The sequence below is a fragment of the Pristis pectinata genome, chromosome 7, assembly GCF_009764475.1.
Source record: "Pristis pectinata isolate sPriPec2 chromosome 7, sPriPec2.1.pri, whole genome shotgun sequence".
In the NCBI taxonomy this organism is placed as follows: domain Eukaryota; kingdom Metazoa; phylum Chordata; class Chondrichthyes; order Rhinopristiformes; family Pristidae; genus Pristis; species Pristis pectinata.
Window position 1 is genome coordinate 38,511,852 of NC_067411.1, and position 23,580 is coordinate 38,535,431.

General features: G+C 40.4%; 1 protein-coding gene across 2 annotated transcripts; it reads right to left on the reverse strand.

Moving 5' to 3' along the window:
• Window positions 1-1,874: 1,874 nt before the first annotated feature.
• trmo (tRNA methyltransferase O) lies at window positions 1,875-22,758 on the reverse strand. Of its 2 annotated transcripts, none has more exons than XM_052020067.1 (6): window positions 22,596-22,758; window positions 18,710-18,864; window positions 14,110-14,284; window positions 7,143-7,300; window positions 5,486-6,232; window positions 1,875-3,382 (listed from the first exon to the last, which is right to left on the reverse strand). In XM_052020067.1, the coding sequence occupies exons 1-6, from the start codon at window positions 22,679-22,681 to the stop codon at window positions 3,144-3,146; spliced, it is 1,560 nt and encodes a 519-aa protein (XP_051876027.1). In that variant the 5' UTR covers window positions 22,682-22,758; the 3' UTR covers window positions 1,875-3,143. The 2 variants fall into 2 exon arrangements, with proteins under 2 accessions (XP_051876027.1, XP_051876028.1); XM_052020068.1 differs by having other exon boundaries at window positions 5,921-6,232; window positions 22,596-22,694.
• Between the last annotated feature and the right edge of the window lie 822 nt (window positions 22,759-23,580).

The following is a 23,580-nucleotide window of genomic DNA, read 5'->3' on the forward strand; positions in this document are numbered from 1 at the left end:
TATTTGGTAGCATTACAAATAGCACGTTCCAGAAAACCTCACACAATTGGAGAAGAGCTTATACTGCCTGCAGCAGTACTGTCTGATAACACAGTAAGCAGAAGAATTGGCGATATGGCGGAAGATATACAGAGCCAGCTGATAGCACGTCTTCTCCAAGTCAGATTTGCGATTCAGTTTGATGAAAGTACTGATGTTGCCAGTGCTGCGCAGTTGTTGGTTTATGTTTGATATTGCTGGGAAGGAGAGGCTTTGGAAGACTTTTTGTTTTGCAAGGCGCTCCCAGGGCGTACAACCAATGAAGAATTTTTCTGTGTGCTTGACACTTTTTTTGTACAATCAGCATTGGTGTGGGCACAGTGTATTGGAGTATGCACGGATGGTGCTGCTGCAGTGACGGGACGGAAGTCGGTTCTAGTCGCACGAGTGAAAGAAGTAGCTCCACATGTAGTAGCAACCCACTGCATGATTCATCGTGAGGCTTTGGCTGCAAAAGATATGGATGAAAATCTTGTGGATGTGTTTTCCACGTGCATTAAAATCGTTAACTTTATCAAAGCCAGGCTGCTCAATCATTGTTTGTTTGAAAACATATGCCATGAAATGGAAGCTGAGCATAAGCATTTGTTGCTACATACAGAAGTCAGAGCATAACGGATCATTGGCACAGTTCTTGACAGATGAGACGTGGGTTGGCAGATTAGCTTATCTTGCAGATATTTTCAACATTTTGAACAGCTTAAATCTATCCTTGCAAGGACCTGGCTCAAATGTTCTGAAAACGCATGACAAAATCAATGCCTTCCAGAAAAAACTCCGTATCTGGAAGGGAAGATGCAAGCAAGGCACCTATGATATGTTTCCCTTGCTGGCTGACTTTCTGACTGGCTGACTTTGAGGCCATTGCGAGCACTGTTTTGAACCATATTCAACAGCTGTCACATTATTTCCATAAGTATTTCGGCGACGATGACACGAGCATGTTTGATTGGATTCGAAATCCGTTTGAATGCATGTTTACTGATTTAACTGGAGGTGAACAAGAAGAATTGGCTGAACTGTCATCTGACAGGATTTTGCACTTGCAGTTCAACTGAATGTCACTGTTGTTGTTCTGGATAGCATGTCCCCAGGAGTATCCACTGCTGTCCGGCAAAGCCGTCAATGTTCTGTTACCACTTGCAACCACTTACTTGTGCAAAATAGCATTTTCTGCAGTCACTGCCATGAAAACCAAATACAGATCAAGACTGAATATTGAGGATGACATACACATATGTTTGTCGTACATACCACCACATTTGTACAAACTCTGCAGTGCAAAACAGGCACAACCTTCACATTGAACTGAACACTGAAAGACACTGCTGGTAATTATCAGTGATTGAAATAGTCACTATTTCAATAGGGCCTATGTGCAGTAATTTAAGTGTTGTATGCATGAATTATCGATTGTTTGATTTTGTGGGCTTTGGGGGGTCCACCATCTAACAAGGACATGTTCTGGGGGGCCGCAGCATGAAAAAGGTTGAAAACCACTGTCCTAGTGCATTGCAATCAGATTAATGAAATACATAGAGAGCAGGGAAGTACTACCAGATTCTTAACAACCATTACTTCTATCACCAATGAAAAGTCCATTGAACATTTATCTCATTGATATTTATGTGATTTGCTATGTGCAATTTGACTACCACATTTCCTTTAATGGATAAGCACCATCCAAAATTGAGTAATGACTGTAAACCCATAGATGTGAGAGGTGCAAGGTAAATGCAAGCTTAAGTATATTTTTCTGCACCTCTCTCCTCATGGAAAAAATAAAAAAATCCAAGTTTGAAATAAACAAGTTTTCTGAGACAAAAATATTTCTTCAAGCTTTTCTTTTAATAATTTTTAAAAAGTGATTTTTCCAATAGGAGAACGAACAGTATACATACATCTGAGACATTATACACTGTGTATGCTCAGTCTGCAAAACAAAATTCAACTGAGTGATGTCTAAGGCAAAAATATCATCCACATCCAGATAAGAGAACCAAGATCTTTAGTTAGAACAAGATCATCAAAATGAAATAAGCAAAAAACAACTTATGCATTAATTTGATTATTAAGTGAAACACACTCTTGTTATCACTGACTTAACATCTGCGGATCTGCATACTTGCAAGGTGAGGTTTGGGAGCACCAGGGTCATTAACGTGGATAGGTTCGCAGCTGGAGCCAGAATCTAGAGAATGAGCAAAGTGTGTGGCTGGAACTAGGGTCAGGTTCGAGAACACCAGGGTTCAGAAACCAGGTTCCCGACTGTGGACCAGGTGTGTAGCAAGAGCTGGGGTCCACTGTTTGTGGCCAGAGCCGGGATCTGGAACACCAGGAGTCAGGAATGTAGATAGGTTTATGTACAAGTTAAAACTGAAATATACCTGCTGAAACTTACATAGAAGTTATATCCATGGACAGGTTGACCACTGTATGTCATTACAGCCTCAGTGTCATTTTCAGTGGCCTTAGTGGCATGTGCATGTTTGTAATCTGTGGGAAGTCGTGTCCTCATCCCTCACAAATAATGAGGATTTAGTGTATACAATTTTGCTCCATTCCTATTTGGCATTAGAAATTCTAATTGCTAAGCAAAAAAAAATCACAGTTTTGAGAGAACTGGTAGGAATCATCCCACCAAATTAATTTCATCTAATTCACAATACTTCAGAAGAAATAACCACATTACTGAAATTAAAATGGCTTGAAATTAAAGTTACTGACAGAGACCATCAAATTTGTCTGAAAAGTAGTCCAGATCAAAGGATGATAAAGATTAAAATCACAATAGTTCAAATGAATCATCAAAATTAAGTATTGTCTTCAGATGAAGGATTAGAGGACAGGTTACAGAAGTGTTTCCAGTTTGAAGTCAATTACACATTCCCATATTCACAAGTAAATTTGCAACATCTCTTAAGCACCATCACTTTAGATGGTAACTTCACAAGTAAAATGAGGGCCATTCAATGGAATAATAATGGAAATGCACTTTGTAAAATCCAAGTGTTTGCTGGAGCAGTATTGTGGCTGATCACAGAAGATCGTTAACAAAGGTTTGTTATTTTACTGAAAGTGCAATGTTCTCAAGCTAGAAGAATTTAAACATTGATAGTTCCAATGTCAGACTCCTCTTTCACAGGTTTTATCCTCAGGATTTCAGTAAAGTCATCTCCAAACCAAGTGGTGATGTGGGCAGTGTCCAGAGTGAAGTAAAAAAGCATGTCCTGGCACTGCATCCTTCGATATATGGATCTTGGATCAGCTGATAACACAGCCACCATGGCAGATTTTATTTCCTCTATGGAGTGGAAATACTTCAATGTTATTTTGTCTGGATCTGCAAATGGACAGAAGGTGAAAGATTTAAGAGCTGAAGTTAGACATGAAAATAAAATTTAAGAGACACAAAAGAGCCATAAAACCAAAAATGCTTCAGAGGGTGGGGTGGAATAAAAAAGGATGCTGGAAATACTGAACAGATTTAAAAGCATCCGAGAAACAGGATTGATATTTCAGGTCAATGACAGACATTTCATCAGAACATTGGCTTGACACATCAATGGTGGCCGAGAAACACTTGGCTGATAAGGACTGAGGCAGGCGTTTAAAGCAACTTTTACATCCCTTTCAGGTCATCCAAAGCACTTAATATTCAATGAAGTGCTTCCAAAGTGTGGAAACTATTGCAATGTAGGAGCTGCTGAATTGCATACAGTACATCAGGAAAATCTATGTTATTCTCAGGAGTGAGAAATAAATAATGGGCATGACATCATGGATGAGAACTCCCTGGGTCTTCCGAATTTTTGTGCCTTCCTGAGACAGCAGCCTCACTTTAGCAAGTCATCCAAAAGACAGCACCTCCAGCAGCACAGCACATCTGGGTATCATTCTAGATTTTATTCTCAACTTTCAAGAATGGCTCTTGAATCTAACTTTTTGACTCAGAAACCAGAGTATTACTCAGTGAGCCACACCCAACAGATAAAATATAACTTAAAACACTTAACACATGCCACAAGGCTGTTAGGTTAATGTATTCTAACTTTTTGACTCAGAAACCAGAGTATTACTCAGTGAGCCACACCCAACAGATAAAATGTAACTTAAACACTTAACACATGCCACAAGGCTGTTAGGTTAATGTATTCTATACCTTTCAACAGTAACTGATTTTCATAACCAATTACACATTCATTTTTAACAGAACAATTTCAAAGAAATCAAGACTAATGCTCATAAGATGCAGCATCTTGTCTGCATGAACAACCTAATGACTCTATCATTGGCATATTTAGAGTAAAACAATAGTGCAGTATTTGTGTTTGGGTCTTGATTTAAGTGCAAACTGCCCTTCCCGCATATTCCATTCTAGGATCACTTTAAATAGTAACATTTTTGAATTGATGCAAGAGTAGATGGGTGAGTGCATTTGTACTCATCTCTTAAGTATGCAGGATCTTTGGATTTATTAATACAGCATAAAATGAAGTTATTATCAAAGAGTGTTGAGTTCTAGTTGAGACAAGACACCTTAGGAAAAGGATGTGAAAATCAGGGAGCGGGTGCAGGATAGGTGCAATAGAAAAGCGTCAGGGACACCAATTATTTGGAGAAAGCATAGGAATAAAGGCTGTCCCTGGGTTACGAACCCCGGACTTATGGACATCCATACATACGAATGGGCTCCCATAATATTATTAAATTCAAAAGTCCAATGTACGTACGTACTCTTGTTCCTACAAACAGCAGAACTAGTTTCCCCCCTCCCTCTCTCCACTTTTATGAATTGTTCTTTCTTATCAGTCTTAAGTGCTTTTGATGCTATTCATTACAATACTGTGGAGGTAAGGTTACCATATCAAGTGATTTTTGAGTATTTTCCAACTTATGGACAAAATTGACTTATGGATTTCTGTAAAAACAGAACCCGTTTGTTACCTGGGGATGACCAGTACAAACATTGTACTGGCGTACAAAAATGGCTTTCAAAAGGTGTTCAAAGATCATGAGGCATTAGCTAGAGAAAATAAGTATAAGCTTTCTAGGGACAGAAGGGTCTGTGGCCAAAGGATATGGATTTAAGGTGATAGGCAAAAGAACCAGAGGGAAGATGAATTATTTTATGCAGCAACTTGTGATTAGTTGGAGTGGTCATCTGAAAGGGAGGTGGAAACAGATCAGTAACTTTCAAATTGGATACTTAAAAAGGAACTGAAATAAAAAATCACCAGCATCAGAAGTGAGGCAGGGGATAAAGAGCAATGCAGCCAAGAACTTTACCCAAGAACTCTCAGAGGCATAATGGACCAATAACCTTATTTGAGAGTCACTATTACTAAGATAATTTCATTGTTCCGTTGGTGATACACTTGAAAGCAGAGACCTGGATTCTACATTCCAGTTTCATCATTAATTGTTGCTGTACCACCATTCATACCTGACCCGCCTGGAGCCTGAAACTGTTGCAAATCCATTTCCGCATGAGGAGTGAATCGAACCTCTAAGGACGTCACAGGTGACTGTTTTATCCATGTTGCAATATTGCCATTGGACAATTTATTCCAAGGTGTGTTAATAGCAATAACATTCTTTGTTTTTTTCCTCTTACTGACTGTCAGAGATTTCTCAGGTTTGAAACAAATTACTTGGTCTTCTTCAGTTATGTGGTTTACAATATCACTGTGAATCAGCTGGCTTTTGATTTTCTCCACAGTTAAATGTATGCTTTCATAAGAAGCACTCCCTTTTCCAGAAAGCTGATCAACTTTCTCACTTCTTAACTGATATTTACAATAATTCTCTTTTTTGGGGGTTTTGTTGATGGTGTGCGATGACATCTTTCCAACATTGCCTTCTTCATCCACTATCTCACCTTTAGTCTTTCTGAATGGGTTTGTGGCATCTTTGGGAGAATGTTCTACTCCATCAGTAACATAATCGCATGCTATCTTTGAAGCCACCTTGACATGGGCTGATTCCTTATCCTCACTTTCCTCAGTTACCACCCCAGAGATTGGATTGGTTATTCCTTGGCATTGCTCATCTGTCACACAAATTTCTTGACTGTCATTTATATTATCCATTGGGTCAACCCCAGGTGTGTCATAATCTGGAATATATGGTTTAATGTCCAGTACTGGCGTTCCTTGTATCATGTCAATTCCAGAAAGATAAAGAGTGTCACCTAAGAAAGGTTTGGAAATAAATTACACAATATCAAACACAAATAAAAAATTACATTCATTGTTAAGCATGGGTATCCACAATATTAAAAACCAGACTGAATAAATTTGATCTATTTTTGATGGAATGCAATTAAAAATATTAAAAGAAAGCTTCAAAGGTGAGGTGAACTAGACACTGCAAATCCAGGATAAACTAATCCAAAATTGAACTTTAAATTCTGAAGTTCCTTCAATTAAGAACCTATTTCACCTGTACAATATAATCCCAATCCTTCCCATGATAGATCATGTGGTAACGCCCCTATCTGCAAGTTACCCAACAAATCTGATACCAAATTAACTTTGAATTAGATAACTGTTAATCACTGCTATCTCAGCATCCTGGAACTTTCCATGGAGAAACCTCACCACACAGTCTGCAGCTGTTTGAAGCAATGATTATTCAGCACTTTTGAAGACAAGTAGGGACAAGTAATGAACTCCAGTGGTGCCAAAGTCCTCCATATTCAACATGTGAATCACAAGATTTCCAATGTTTCCCTTTCTGCACTCAACCTCCACTGTTCCATTATGGCCATTGGCAATTCTTCAAAGATTAATAACATTGCTTTTCAGATTCCTACATCTGCACACTTTCACTGAGTTTAATCATTTGGCTCACTATCTCAGTGATTTTCTGACTATTCATTTTTTAGTCATGGAAACTGCAGTTAGTCATAAAGCAAATATTTTGCCATTAGGAAATGTTTCACCCTCAGACTTAAATTTTAGTACTGCCTCTTCAATTCGGAATTCATGCAGACAGTACTAAGATTCTTACCTCTGCCTTCCCTGTTTTGAATCAAGTTGTCTTATTGTGTGCAGCAATACACTCTACCCTTCACATAGAACATCTCTGAAGCAGCTTACCTTCAATCCTATCAAGCTTCCCCAGTGTTAAACCTATTGCATTGGGGCGGTGAGGACTTCTTGTAGAAAAAACTCCAGTTTTTAATCCATTCAGTCGAGGTGGTTTGACTTTAGCTTTATAGCCTTGATGTCCATTCTTGTGAAAAATAAAGATAATCCTGCATAAATCAATTGTTTCATATTTAAAATTTAGAAACTTAATCACAAACTTAAACACAGGAATAAGGTCATTTATTGGTACAGAAATTTTTAAAGAGTTTGAAATTGGTGGTTGCAATATACCTTTTGATTACTCATGACAGAACATAAAATGACTCCTGCACAATAATTACAAAATTCTGTAGACTGAGATAAAGCAGTCTAGTCTTAAGATGTACATGAACATACGAAATAGAAGCAGCCCCTTGTGCCTGTTCCATCACTGAATGAATTTATGGCTGATCTTTTATCTCGGACCACTTTTCTGCACTAACATCAAATCTCTTAATTCCCTTTGAATTTGAATACCTCACAGTAATTATTATATCAGTGTCATAGAGCTGTACAGCATGGAAACAGGCCCTCCAGCCCAACTCATCCATGGTGCCCATGTCTGCTAATCCCATTTGTGTGCATTAAGCCCATATTCCTCTACTCCTTTTCATAAGACATAGGAGCAGAATTTGGCCATTCGACCCTTCAAGTCTGCTCCATCATTCGATCATGGCTGATTTCTTTTCCCTCTCAACCCCATTCTCCTGCCTTCTCCCTGTAACCTTTGACACTCTTACAAATCAAGAACCTATAAACTTCCGCTTTAAATATGCCCAATGCCTTGGCCTCCACAGCTGTCTGTGGCAATGAACACCACAAATTCACCACCCTCTGGCTAAAGAAATTCCTCCTCACCTCTGTTCTAAAGGGACGTTCTTCTATTCTGAGGCTGTGCCCTCTGGTCCAAGGCTCTTCCACTACTGGAAACATCTTCTCCATGTCCACTCAATATTCAGTAGGATTCCCCCCCTCATCCTCTAAACTCCAACAAATACAGGCCCAGAACCATCAAATGCTCCTCATACGTTAACCCTTTCATTCCTGGGATCATTCTTGTAAACCTCCTCTGGACCCTCTCCAATGCCGGCACATCCTTCCTTCGATATGGGGCCCAAAACTTCTCACAATACTCCAAATATGGTCTGACCAATGCCTCATAAAGCCTCAGCATTACATCCTTGATTTTGTATTCTAGTCCTCTTGAAATGAATGCTAACATTGCATTGGCCTTCCTTACTAGCGACTCAACCCGCAAGTTAACCTTTAGGAAATCCTGCACTGGGACTTCCAAGCCCCTTCGCACCTCCGATTTCTGAATTCGCTCCCCATTTAAAAAATAGCCTACGCCTTTATTCCTTCTACCAAAGTGCATGACCATACACTTCCCTACACTGTATTCCATCTGCCACTTCTTTACCCATTCTCCCAACCTGTCCAAGTTTGCAGAAGGACTCGGTTCCTCAACATTACCTGTCCCTCCACCTATCTTTATGTCATCCACAAACTTGGCCACGAAGCCATCAATTCTGACATCCAGATCATTGACATATAACGTGAAAAGTAGCGGCTCCAACACTGACCCCTGCGGAACACCACTAGTCACTGGCAGCCAACCAGAAAATACCTCCTTTATTCCTACTCTTTGCCTTCTGCCAGTCAGCCAATCTTCTATCCATGCTAGTACCTTTCCTGTAATACCATGGGCTCCTATCTTGTTTAACAGCCTCATGTGTGGCACCTTGTCAAAGGCCTTCTGAAAATTCAAGTAAACAACATCCACTGACTGTCTATCCTGCCTGTTACTTCGTCAAAGAATTCCAACAGATTTGTCAGGCAAGATCTTCCCTTAAGGAAACCATGCTGACTTTGGCCTATTTTATCACTAGCTTCCAAGTACCCCGAAACCTCATCCTTACCAACCACTAAGTCAGGCTAACTGACCTATAATTTTGTGTCTTTTGCCTCCCTCCCTTCTTTAAAGAGTGGAGTGACATTTGCAATTTTCCAGTCTTCCAGCACCATTCCTGACTCTGGTGATTCTTGAAGATCACTGCTAATGCCTCCACAATCTCTTCAGCTACCTCTTTCAGAACTCTGGGGTGTAGTCCATCTGGTCCAGGTGACTTATCTACCTTCAGCCCTTTAGTTTCCCCAAGCACCTTCTCCTTAGTAATAAGTGACTACACTCACTTCTGCCCCCGACTCTCTCGAATTTCTGGCATGTTGCTGGTGTCTTCCACACTGAAGACTGATGCAAAATACTTATTCAGTTCATCTGCCATTTCTTTATTCCCCATTACTCTCTCTCCAGCATCATTTTCCAGTGGTCTGATGTCCATTCTTGCCTCTCTTTTACTCTTCATATATCTAAAAAAACATTTTGTATCCTCTCTTATATTATTGGCTATCTTACCTTCATATTTCATCTTTTCTCCCCTTATTGCTTTTTTAGTTGCATTGTTAGTTTTTAAAAGCTTCCCAGTCCTCTAGCTTCCCACTAATTTTTGCAATATTGTATGCCCTCTCTTTTGCTTTTATGCTGTCTTTGACTTCCCTTGTCAGCCATGGTTGCCTCATCCTCCCTTTAGAATCCTGCTTCTTCTTTGGGATGAACTGATCCTGAGTCTCCAAATTTCTCCCAGAAACTCCTGCCATTGCTGCTCTACTGTCATCCCTGGGAGGGTCCCCTTCCAATCAACTTTGGCCAGCTCCTCTCTCATGCCTCTGTAGTTACCTTTACTCAACTGTAATACCGATACATCCGATTTTAGCTTCTCCCTTTCAAACTGCAGGGTGAATATTATGATCACTGCTTCCTAAGAGTTCCTTTACCTTAAGCTCCTTAATCAAATCTGGTTCACTGCACAACACAAAATCCAGAATTGCCTTTTCCCTAGTGGGCTTGACCACAAGCTACTCTAAAAAGCCATCTCGTAGGCATTCTACAAATTCCTTCTCTTGGAATCCAGTACCAAACTGATTTTCCCAATCTACCTGTATATTGAAATCCTTCATGACCACCGTAACATTGCCCTTTTTACTTGCCTTTTCTGTCTCCTGTTATAACATGGACCCCACACCCTGGCTACTATACGGAGGCCTGTATATAATTCCCATCAAAGTCTTTTTACCCTTGCACTTTCTTAACTCTACCCACAAGGGTTCTACATCTTCTGATCCTATGCCACTTTTTGCTAAGGATTTGATTTCATTTTTTTTTACTGACAGAGCCACCCCACCCCTTCTGCCCACCTGCCTGTCTTTTCAATAGGATGTGTATCCTTGGATGTTTAGCTTCCAGCTGTGATCTTCTTTCAACCAGGACTCTGTGATGCCCACAACATCATATCTGCCAATTGCTAACTACGCTATGAGCTCATCTACCATATTTGAATGCATGCAGTATATGAAATAAAACATCTTCAGTCCTGTATTCACCACCCTTCTTCTCAAATTTGTCTCCATGTTGCCTGAAGTTAAATTCTTATCCCTTTCTAAACTTTCTGTCTTATTCTTTATTTCCTATCTTAAGTACCTGTCCAAATGCCTTTTAAACATTGTATCGGCCTCTACCACTTCCTCTGGCAGGTCATTCCATATAGTCAGCACCCCTCATATCTCCTATAAACTTCTCCCCTCTCACCTTAAACGTATACTCTAGTTTTCAACTCCCCTACGCTAGGAAAAAGACTCAGAATACATACCCTATATTTGCCCCTCGTAATTTTATAAGCCTCCATTGGGTCATCCCTAAGCCTCTTGCACTCCAGTGAGAATAACTCAGCCTCTCCAATCTCTCCTTATACGTCAAACCCTCCATTCCAGGCAACATCCTGATGAATCCCTTCTGCATTCTCTTAATGCAACCACATCCTTCCTGTAGTGTGATGCCCAGAACCATACACAATACTGCAGGTGTGGCCTGACCAATATTTTGAACAGATCACAAGGCAGACCCAAACTGCAAATTCTGTACTTAAATACTATAATGATTGTGGAGAAAATGTTTCTAACTTTCAAGGAAAGCCAACTTCATATTAAAATAATACACTCTGCATATATTAATTTAGCATAACAAATTTGCATATTTGTATCAATACTTCAGGTGCATTGCTTTAAAAATATATATTTACTATTCTCAATATCCCTATTAAAAAATTCTATGACATGACAAGGAACTAGGAAAGGATTTTGCAAGGCTCCATGGTTCTCATGGAGTTTTTCAGGATGGGGCTGCTAGTCAGAACCTCTCTTATCTTTTTTTCCCACTCTGCTCTTTAGTCCAAGGATATATTCACTACTCCTAGCTGGGAACTATAGCAAAAAGGAATGCTGGTATGAGATAAAGAAATGGCACTGTGGTGCTGTTGCTCCAACTTCTTACAGCATTGTCTTCCACTGGGAGTGTACGACACCTAAATTTGAACACATTGCAACAGTTTTCTTCTCTTTCTGAAATTTAATATTCAAATTATAGAAATTAATCATGGATCTTTAAATATAAAAGCAAAGTAATCCAGCTGCTTATGGGCGAATCCAAACATTCCTACCACAATCCGTGAGACAATGCAAATGTAAGCCAAAAGAAAAAAAATGAATTAGTTTGTTTTCTGCAGCATCGCTCATTGGAATCCAGAGGCACGGATACACAAACGACCAAAAATAGCAATGCAGGTAAATGTACCATAAAAAAGCAAACCAATGCACCAAGTTCATTTCTAGACAAATACACCTGAACAGCAGAGAAGCTTTGTTAAAAACCTGTAGCACTCTACATAAATTTCTCATCTCCATAAAAACATCACAGAAAATATAGAATCTGAGAATTTATATTCATTAAGAAAGTTCGAATTGGTTGCAGTTATTTTCTCTAGATAGGGAAAGATGGTGATAGGTCAACCCCAGAAAGGATCATAATATAATGATAAGACTTGAAAAAGAAAATATTTCCTATTTGAGAATCCAAAACTAGAAGTCAGAAATAAGAGATAGTCACTAATTAATTCAGTGGGGAATTCAGGAGAGAAGCTTCTTAGAATGTGGTACTCACTTCCACAGAGTGTGCTTGAAGCAAACTGCACAGATGCATTTACAGAGGAGCTTGGTAGCACAAGGGAGAAGGGAATTAAAAAGGCCAATGTGGAGGGGTTAGAAGCAGTTCATTTGATACACGAACAGTAAGATAATTAAGTTGAGCTCAACAGTCTGTTTTTGCAATGTAGATTCAATGTGTAAAGGATTATTTTTAAATACACTAGTTATAAACTGATCATTCATTAAATTTATACAACCAAATGTACTGCTTTACCCACTGTTGTGAGAAATCCACATGGCTGTCACGACAGTAACGACACTGACCCCCGCTGACCAGAGGACAGCATTGCTCCTCTGATCAGAAGTGATACTACGGTCAATCAAGGTGCGGCTCCACCCACCCCTCAGGTGTGAGAGTACCCTTTGCCTATGAACTTGCCTGACCAGTACCCTTTGTCTCTGAACCTGCCTGACTACTGGCTGTGGCAGGAACCTTTGTCTTTGACTCCCACACCATTGGCTCATTTAAATCACAACAGTGAGGCTCCACCCAGCCTCCTAGCACCATAAAAAGGGCTGCATCCACTAGCCCTTCCTCTTTTGATGACCCCAGGAGTAGTGAGACAACGCTGCAGAGATCATTGGTAAGAGTGCATCACCACATGGTCAGGGAACGTTAGGGCCAATGCTAGTGTGGGACGGGCATTGAAGTGTTATATCCTGAAGTTGTACATTGTTATTGTGTGCTTGTTTGAGAGAGTGTATTTTATCCCAGTTGTGCTTCCCCTCTCGTGTATCCTGTGCGTGAGTGAGTGTGTGTCTGTTCCCATCCATTCTGTCCCGCGTTTGCCTTTGTGATTAAACTAGTTTTGGTCTACAAAGCTCGTGTTCAGAGTCCTTGATCCTTAAGACAGTAAAGAATGATTTCACACAACACCCACCCAGTCCAGAAAGGGAAATTATTAAATATATTGCTCTCAGTTGATCCACTGGAATAAACCATTGCCTTCAATCATCTAATAAATAATTTATCCAGTTGAATATGTGCTTGCCATTCACCCATTCCAGTGCACAACTAAGTAAATTTGACCACCTATCCAACCACAATGTACTTTCAATTATTTCTTACCGAGGTTACAATGCAAGCTTGGAAACTCTGAGGGAGTGTGTTTAAATCCCATTACTGTAAGTTGTGAAATCGAATTTGTTAAATATGGTGACATCATTCAACAACATGAAAAGAGTCACGGATACTGAATTTTCATTAAAACAATACTGGTTCACGCAAGTCAGGTAAGGGAACCTACAATACCAGAAGTGGTGTAAATAACTCTACTGCAATCTATCAGATTGACTCTGTGCGTGATTGCCAACATTGCTGCACTAACAATCACCATGAAGCACAATGGAAGGCAGCCCAACAATTTCTTTTCAGGGTAACAGCTTGTGCACCATTTATGCCCTTGTCATTTTTATAGAAATGGAAGGGCTGAAAGAAAAGATCACAATACAATAAAATTCAGGAAGAGGCCTGGGGTCAGATTAGCTGTTGCTAAAACTTTAGTGCTTAAGTAATTATATTGCCCAATCTGGTTGCCAAAATGTGATACTGTTGGTTCCAATGAGCTTGCTGACAGACAACATTTCCAGCCAATCAACCAATTTCAGTAAACACTTAATTCTTTTGTCATAATCAAGTAGTCACCCTAAAGAATAAAAGGACTTTGCATCAATTCTTAAGAGAAATTAGAAGTTGATTTTAATTCATGCTTACATTATTTTAGAATTGAATAATAGAAATTCTGAAATGTTGTTGCATTGAACTTTTAATTATTACTCACAAAAATTAAATGATGCAGGTGATACACAAATGTATTTTTTACAATTGAAGTCAACCTACCAGACATGTGAAAATTGTTCCAAGCCCATGAGTGAATGGTCCGCATTGGTAAAAATAGTCTTGCTAATTTTAAGTCGTGCACGAGACAAACTACAAACTGTTGGTTGCCGAGGTGTGCCATTTTTGGCAGAGAAGCAGGACTCAATGTATCCAATGGGTGTAGTTTGAATGCTTCCTTCAAAATTACCAAAATATATTTGTTTTATTTCATAACATAAATAAGAATTGCAGTGAAATTATACTAGTTAGTTCTGCTATAACACATTTCCATAACGCACATTGAATATAAAGCAAATGATGAATTAGGGAACACTATTTGTATTACGTGGGCCAAACTGGTTATAATGCTATTCTGATGGGGAACTAGCCCCACAGTAATCAGACATCATTGTCTTTTAAGAACACACACTGCCAGTTTCACCACAGGAGACCCTTTAAGAGAGTTACTTTGGAAATTGACAGGTAATCGCTTCTATTGATATTTGTGAAATGAAACTCTATTAAACAATGTAACATACAGCCTTCAATATTTTTAGCTTGCAGTAACAAAATAAACTTATAGCTATCAAAAACACCATTATTTCTGAAAATCCTACAGGAAAAATAACTGTTATTGTGAGTCTGAAACTCTCTAGCCCCTAACCTCCTTTTTCCTATTGACAGTGTTATTATAATGTGATATTCTATAACTTGAGGTTTCTTAGGAACACAACCACAGCATTATAGTAGAACTACCTGTACTTGCATTTCTAATCAGCAAGTCCGGGGAAAAATGCTTATATATTGACTTAAAGTACAAGCAGACTTTCATACAACAAAGCTACATACTAATATCATTGGTAAACAAAGAGATTTAACTTGGCAACTTATTTATCACTTTCATTACATATGCAAATAAATTATTGTTGACTTATTGTAAACTTTCCATTTTTCAGTCTCAATATTCCCGTGTCAGATTTGTTACAATGATTTGTTCAGTAAAACCTTGCAGCCTCAAGAATGTATTTTCATTACAGCCACAAAAGCACACCTTCAACCTTCATCTGGCTTTCTAATTCAGTTAATCTTATGGGTTTGCTAAATTAACTGTCACTCATTGTTGTATTTTGGAATCATGTTCACACAAAGCTAGGTAAAAGCTTCTATAATCTATGTTTATACAGGCAGCCCCCAGGCTATGGCAGGGTTCCATTCCTGAGAACTGTTCGTAAATTGGAAGTGAGCAAAAACAGTGTGTGGGGTAGGATCACAGAAACAGCTGTGATGGGAAAGCAAGAAGGTGCGGGAAGAGCAGCAGCTAGCCGGCCTCACTGACTCAGTGAGTGAGTGAGTGAGTGATTCAATGAGTGAGCAAAGTCTGCTCAATGCTCCCAACTCAGCTTGGCTTAACCCAGCCCCCAATCATTGCAGATCAAGGAGGGGTGCTGATAGAAGGCATGTGGAAATGCCCTATTCCCACCCAGCAGAAGATACCTGCAGCCCCGTAACAGCTGAAAAATTTATCCCCATCCATCCCACTGGTCTCCCAAGTGCTAGTTTGTATGTACAGGGTATCCATATGTCGGGTATTCGTAACTCAGGGAGGACCTGTATCCTTAAATTTATGATCTAGGACTGCTAAATCAGTGATCCAATATAAAATTAAAACCTAACCAAATCCTACATGTGCCCACAGACCAAAATCTTTTTGATATCCAACAATCACTATCAGAATCCTGGTTTGCCCAAAGCATATGACACAAGACCACACCACCCAGGATTTAGAGCCACCACCAACATCCATCAATGTCCAATAAATGCACAACTTCATAAATAAAATCCAGAGGATTGATACATTTATTAGTAAAGAGCTGATCCAACCCAATTCAACCCAAGCCATACACAAGGACATCAGTTTCTTCAAAACCAACCCAACCCAAACTGAAAGATATGGTTTCATCCCACTGGGATCAGTTAGCCATCTTTATTTTGCATGAACAGAGGCAGAATGGCACAGGACAAAGGACATCATGATTCCCCTAATGTACAGAAATTTATTCTGGTACTTAAAAAAAACAGTAGTTCTGAATCCAAGTACAAGGAGCTAATCAAACCTAGTGCAACAACATAGACAAATACCATCTGAAATAAAAACAGAAATGCTGGAAAACTCAGCAGGTTAGGCAGTGTTTGTGGAAAAAGAAACAGTCAATGTTTCTGGTCTGTGACCCTTCATCAAAACTGGGAAAGAGGGATGCCAGTTAAATTTTAATTTGGAGAGAAAATGTGAGAGGGACGTGTAGAATAAGTCAAGGACAAGTTGAAATGGTACAATGACAATAATTACCAGCACACTAAGTTCTTGGTCTGAGTGATGAGTTGTTAACTGCAAGGCATTGGGACCTGCCTAGCGAGTAGGATAAGAAAAACTGAGCCAAGATGATATAAAAACAGAAAATAAAAAATGCTGGAAAAATTATGCAGATTAGACAGTGTCTGTGGAAGGAGAAACAGTTAATGTTTTGGATGAGGCACCTTTCATGAGACCTGAGAAAGAGAGAAATAATTTTGTGTAGATAGCTTCAAAATATGGGTGAAACAAAAGGAATTTCTCTGATAGAGTGAAGATTAACAAATATTATCTGGTCTGCTCTGATTTTTAAACACCATAATCCTACGGCCAGTGGATCAAATAATAACAATTCACCACAGACTGAAAGTCGAACCTACATTACAGTTAATAGTTTTTCCATTCCTAGTTATGGATGGCTCCACTGATTGGCCACGGCCAGCAGCCTGTAGATACTCTTTTAATATCAAAGATTGATTTTATAACTCATTGAGCAATTCAAATCATTCTTTAAAAATATACCACAAACCATAATGAATACCTAATGAAATTAAATAATGTACAGTGGCATGCAAAAGTTTGGGCACCCCTGGTCAAAATTTCTGTTACTGTGAATAGCTAAAGCGAGTAAAAGATGACCTGATTTCCAAAAGGCATAAAGTTAAAGATGACACATTTCTTTAATATTTTAAGCAAGATTACTTTTTTATTTCCATCTTTCACAGTTTCAAAATAACAAAAAAGGAAAAGGGCCCGAAGCAAAAGTTTGGGCACCCTGCATAGTCAGTACTAGTAACGCCCCCTTGGATACTTGCCAAAGTATCACAGCTTGTAAACGCTTTCTGTAGCCAGCTAAGTCTTTCAACTCTTGTTTGGGAGATTTTCACCCATTCTTCCTTGCAAAAGGCTTCTAGTTCTGTGAGATTCTTGGGCCGTCTTGCATGCACTGCTCTTTTGAGGTCTGTCCACAGATTTTCGATGACGTTTAGGTCGGGGGACTGTGAGGGCCACGGCAAAACCTTCAGCTTGTGCCTCTTGAGGTAGTCCATTGTGGATTTTGAGGTGTGTTTAGGATTATTATCCTGTTGTAGAAGCCATCCTCTTTTCATCTTCAGCTTTTTTACAGACGGTGTGATGTTTGCTTCCAGAATTTGCTGGTATTTAATTGAATTCATTCGTCCCTCTACCAGTGAAATATACCCCGTGCCACTGGCTGCAACACAAGCCCAAAGCATGATCGATCCACCTCCATGCTGAACAGTTGGAGAGGTGTTCTTTTCATGAAATTCTGCACCCTTTTTTCTCCAAATTTTCCTGCGTCCTCACCACAAAATTCAGCGTCAGAAGTTTGCAAAGGAACATCTAAACAAGCCTGATGGATTTTGCAAACAAGTCCTGTGAATTGATAAAGTTAAAATAGAACTTTTTGGCCACAATGAGCAAAGGTATGTTTAGAGAAAAAAGGGTGCAGAATTTCATGAAAAGAATACATCTCCAACTGTTAAGCAAGGGGGTGGATCGATCATGCTTTGGGCTTGTGTTACAGCCAGTGGCACAGGGAACATTTCACTGGTAGAGGGAAGAATGAATTCAATTAAATACCAGCAAATTCTGGAAGCAAACATCACACTGTCTTTAAAAAAAAAAGCTGAAGATGAAAATAGGATGGCTTCTTCAACAGGATAGCAATGCTAAACACACCTCAAAACCCACAATGGACTACCTCAAGAGGCACAAGCTGAAGGTTTTGCCGTGGCCCTCACAGTCCCGCGACCTAAATACCATCGAAAATCTGTGGACAGACCTCAAAAGAGCAGCGCATGCAAGACAGCCCAAGAATCTCACAGAACCAGAAGCCTTTTGCAAGGAAGAATGGGCGAAAATCTCCCAAACAAGAATTGAAAGACTCTTATCTGGCTACAGAAAGCGTTTACAAGCTGTGATACTTGCCAAAGGGGGCGTTACTGAGTACTGACCACGCAGGGTGCCCAAACTTTTGCTTCGGGCCCTTTTCCTTTTTTGTTATTTTGAAACTGTAAAAGATGGAAATAAAAGAAGTAATCTTGCTTAAAATATTAAAGAAATGTGTCATCTTTAACCTTATGCCTTTTGGAAATCAGGTCATCTTTTACTCGCTTAGCTATTCACAGTAATAGAAATTTTGACCAGGGGTGCCCAAACTTCTGCATGCCACTGTATGTGTCAACTGCTGCTAAGAAACACATTGGATAACTTTTGAATTAAAACCTTAAACCAACTATAATTTCTTACCTTTCTCCAAAGATAGAGATACTTGATTTCTGTTGGGATCATCATTCTGGATGGGCACATCATCTTGGATATGCTCCCTTTTCAAACTATGCAGGAGGGTTCGTAGATCCTCAATAGATTTCTTATGTACACGAACAGCTTTGTTGACATCCTGCCTATGATTTTAAATATTTAAATATTTAAAATCATGCATCAGCAATGGAAATACAAAACATTTTGGAGTAACTCCTCCTTTGTAATGCAATCAACAACTATGAATTAATCTAAAACTTACCCATATCTGGAAAATATCAACTGGTTATAGTAAAAAACTTCTTTGCATCAATGTAATGTACAATACACAAAGAAAGAATACATTAAAAAAAAGGAATACCTTATAATAAGAGTTAAAAGAATCCTTTGAATTCCACCTTCTATGTATCAATCTTTCTACCTTGAACAGATATTTTGGTTCTGGGATGCACTTAGAGAACACTATGATTTAAACAATTTACATTTAGAATGGCTGCTTTAGAAAAAAATGAAGACAAGGAATGACCAAATATAGATGCTAAGCCTATATAGATATTAGGAAGGGTAGGGAAATGCTCATCCGAAAAGATAAGCTGCAAGGACGAGTTTCAAAGGAGAAGAAAATGAAGGCCTTAAGGTAGGGAATTTCAAGGCCAAAGCAGTTGATGGAATGATCACCGATGATAAAAGGAAGAGATGATGGACAAGAAACGATTAGCAGGAAGAATAGCGTTCTTGAAGGATTTACACAGAAGGAAACTTTTGAGAGTTACCTGGGGACTGGGAGCCACTGTACTTTACAGATTAGAACAAATGACTTGTACAGAACCATTCATTTTTAAAGCAAATGTGGTAAAAGAGTTTCACATATAACATTTTTCACCACCTCAGGGCACCCCAAGTGATTTGCGGATAATCTCCTCTTGGTTTTCATAATCAGCATTAGTTCTGTATTGACCTTTCGGCTTCCTTGTTCAAGTTACTGAACAAAAGTTACCAATACTATTTTAAACTTAGTGATCAGAGAATGTGTCCAAAAGTCATTTATAAAAGTAAGTGTTTCCATTTACAAAGCACCTTTTTTTTCTTTCCTTAGGTCATCCTAAAGCATTTTACGGCAAATGGAAGTTTTGAGATGCAGCTATTGCTTTAATCTAGTGAAACACATCCACCAATTTGCACACAGCAACTGCCCACAAACAGTAATAAAATAGAACACTACAGGTGCTAGAAATCTGAAATAAAAACAATAAAAGATGAACATACTCAGCAGGTCAGGCTGCATAAATGCTGCTTAATCTGCTGAATATTTCCAACAGTCATGTAATAACCACCAGACATCCGTCACCAGACATCTGTCCTGATACAGGGTCTCGACCCAAAATGTCAACCATCCCTTAGCCTCCACCGATGGTGCTTGACCCGCTGAGTTCTTCCAGCAGTTTATTTTTTTTAACCACTAGGTAATCTTCTTTGGGGATGCTGGTTCAAGATATTAACCAGATCATTGGGAGGAATCCTCTAATCATCTTCAAAGTAGCAGCCAGGGAACCTTTTACATCCAGATTGGAACTCAATTTAATATCACTTTCAAAAAAAACTATTTTCCATTGAAAATAACATTGGCAATACAGACAGCAAAAAAGAGTGGGATTACATAGAACACTACAGCACAGTACAGGCCCTTCGGCCCACAATTGCTGTGCCGACACTTTATCCTGCTCTAAGACCTATCTAACCCTTCCCTCCCATATAGTCCCCTACTTTTCTTTCATTGATGCGTCTATCTAAGAATCTTTTTAAATGTCCCCCACAACCTCTGCAGGCAGAGCGTTCCACGCACCCACCACTCTCTGTGTAAAAAACTTACCCCTGACATCCCCCCTATACCTTCCTCCAATTACCTTAAAATTATGTCTCCTCGTGTTAGCCATTGTCATACTGGGAAAAAGAGTGGGATTACACCAGATGATCTAAAAAAGTTATTAAATAAAAACATAAAATACTGGAAATACTTAGCATGTCAGGTAGCATCTGTGCAGTCAGAACTGTTAATGGTTCAGGTTATTGACCTATTAATGACTTTCAGCATCTGCAGTTTTGTGGTTTTTGAACAATGAATAAATCTCTCTTCACCAATTGAATCCTCTTGTATAACCCATCTATTCCCAGACCATTTCCAAATTCTTCCTCTGCATTAGAATTTGGGTTTCTGTCCCATTCAGAGACTGCAGCATAATAAAATCAAGACTGAATCTCCAATGGAGTACAGAGGGAGTGCTGCATTCCCTGTCAATGAGACAAAAAAGGCATCATCTGCTCTCTCAAGTGGACAAAAGTCCCAGTAAATGAAAAAAAATGCATATGCTGGATATTTAATGAAGGATTACTGCCAGTTTCTCTCTCCACAGATGCTGCCTGGCCTGAGTATTTCCAGCAGTAACTGTTTTCATTATAAAATATCCCAGGGCCTCGATATGAAAGGACAGGGCAGTTCTAACATGTGTCCTGGGGGCAATGCTTATTCTGCAATCAACATCAATAAAACATTTAGTCTTTCTCGCATTGCAAAAAATAAAAACCGCCAGGTTCAAAATCCCATACAAAAACAGAAAATACTCAACAGGTCAGGTTGCATTTGTGGGAAGAGAAACAGAATCAATGTTTCAGATTGAAGCCCCTTTGTCAGAACTGAAAAGGAGACCGAAACTTGAAAAGCAGCAAAGAGGGAGGGATGTGTCTGATAGGGTAAAATAAGGGTAACCATGGGGATAAATTGTAAACAAGGTTATCTGATCAATGAGTGAATGGAGTGGTTAGAGGGGACGTGGACAAAAGAATAGACGAAAGAATGAGGGAGATGGGAAATGCAGAATATGAGGAGGGGCTCAGAAGGTCAGGCTAGGCATATCCTCCACTCCCAGAGCAAAAAAATGGAAAAAAATAAGCTGAACCGATATTATAGGATGGATGACTGAGAAACTAAGAAATCCAAGTTACCTGAAGTTGCAGAATTTAACATTGTGTCCACAAGGCTCCAACCTGCCCAGACAAAAAAAGAGGTACTGTTCCAGGCATTTTGCAACCTTCTGGACTCAATATTGAATTCTATAACTTCAGGCAATGATTTCTGCTATCCATCCTGTAATATTAGCTCATAGTTTTAATCCCCATTCCCTTTTTTACCTCTGGGATTAGAGGACATGCCCAGGATAACCTTCTGGGCCTATCCTCCTGCTCTTCATTGTAACCCCCTCAATGTTTTTTTTACATTCCCACTACCTAACTGCTCCCATTCATTGATTGGCCATCTAATCTTGTTTACAGTTTATCCCCTTAGTCACCCAGGTTTTACCCCATTAGCGACATCCATCCACCCCTGCAGCTTGACAAGCTTCTTAAATTCCCTTCCCAGTTCTGACGAAGGATCTTAAACCCTAATCGTTAACTTTGTTTCTCTCCGCACAGATGCAGCCTGACCCGCAGAGCATTTCCAGTGTTTTCTGGGTTTTTTTTCTGTTTTATCACATTGCTACTTGTGGGATCTCCCTGTGCACACACCGGCACTTCCAACAGCGATCCCAGACATTTGGACAGGTGCACGGATTTAAAAAAAAGTTCAGATGGATATGAGCCAAATACAGGCAAATGGGTCTAGATCAGGAAGAAATCTCGGCCAGCATGGACAAGCTGGGCAGCAGGGCCTGCTTCCGTGCTGAGTGACTCTACGACACGTCTACAGGACGCCAGCCCTTCGGGAACGGCGTGGAGAGCGCCCTACAAGCCGGATGAGTGTCGGAGGCCGCAGGTGAGGAAGAGGGTGGGCAGGCAGTCAGTCCCAATCCCAGTCCCTCTCCCTGCTCCTTTCCCTCACCTCAGGTTCTTCAGCTCGGCCCTCAAGGCGCAGGCCTGACCCAGCAGCAGCTGCGCGCGCACCGCCGCCGACCCCGTTACATCCATGGCGCGAGCAGTCGGCAACCGCCCGCCTCCCACACCACGTGATCTGCGTGCCACCGCCTCCTCCTCCACGTGATGCGGGTCCCACTCGGCCCCCGCGGAGGGTCTCCGTTACCATGGCAGCGAGCTGGCCGGTCGGATCTCTTTCGGTCGGTTCTCCTTCGGCGACGAGGTCCGATCCTGTCGGAGTGGCGGCCGCCCTCGCACACCGGTGGAGCAGCGCTATTGTTACCTGATGCAGAGTCCAGGTTTGGCTGCTCCAACCTCTCTCGCAAGAACGTAACAATAGGCCACTCGGCCCCTCGAGCCTGTCCTACCATTTCAACATGGCTGATCTGCCCTAGGCCTCATCTCTCTTCTGCGCCACTTCCCCCCTGACCTCGATTCTCTTTCAAAATGTACCCACCTCCTCTTTAAATGCCCTCAATGACCACCCTCCAAAACCCTCTAGAGTGGAGAATTCCAGAGGTTCACCACCCGCCGCAAGAAGAAATTCCCTCGCACCTCGGTTTTAGCTGCAGGACCTCAGCAGGTTACCAACGCCCGACTTGTGTACAGCCCGTACATACAAACAAGCATTTGGGAGACCGGCGGGATGGATTTGCCGACTGCTGCGGGGCTGCAGGCGTCTTCTGCCGTGTGGGAATTCAGTTCGCGGCTCGATTTCGGACGTGAACTGACTGGGTTACAAACCCTGCCGTAACCTGGAGATGATCTGTGACCGTCCTTATCTAGTAACTATGTCCCCTCTCACCCTGAGCTCAACCAAACCTGTTGGTGATACCTGTGCTTATGGACCCACGCTGGCCCCTGCTTAAGCAGTGTTTTTATTTTAAGATTCTCATGCTTGTTTTCAAATCCCTCTTTCGTCTTGCTTCTCCCCATCTCCGTGACCTCCTCCA

Excerpts from the sequence above, each read along its gene's own strand:
- trmo (XM_052020067.1), bottom strand. The coding sequence starts at position 22,681 with ATGGATGTAACGGGGTCGGCGGCGGTGCGCGCGCAGCTGCTGCTGGGT. Across the intron at positions 18,865-22,595 it reads GCCGAGCTGAAGAACCTGAG|GCAGGATGTCAACAAAGCTG; the intron begins GTGAGGGAAAGG and ends TTAAAATCATAG. Across the intron at positions 14,285-18,709 it reads ATCTCTATCTTTGGAGAAAG|GAAGCATTCAAACTACACCC; the intron begins GTAAGAAATTAT and ends GTAATTTTGAAG.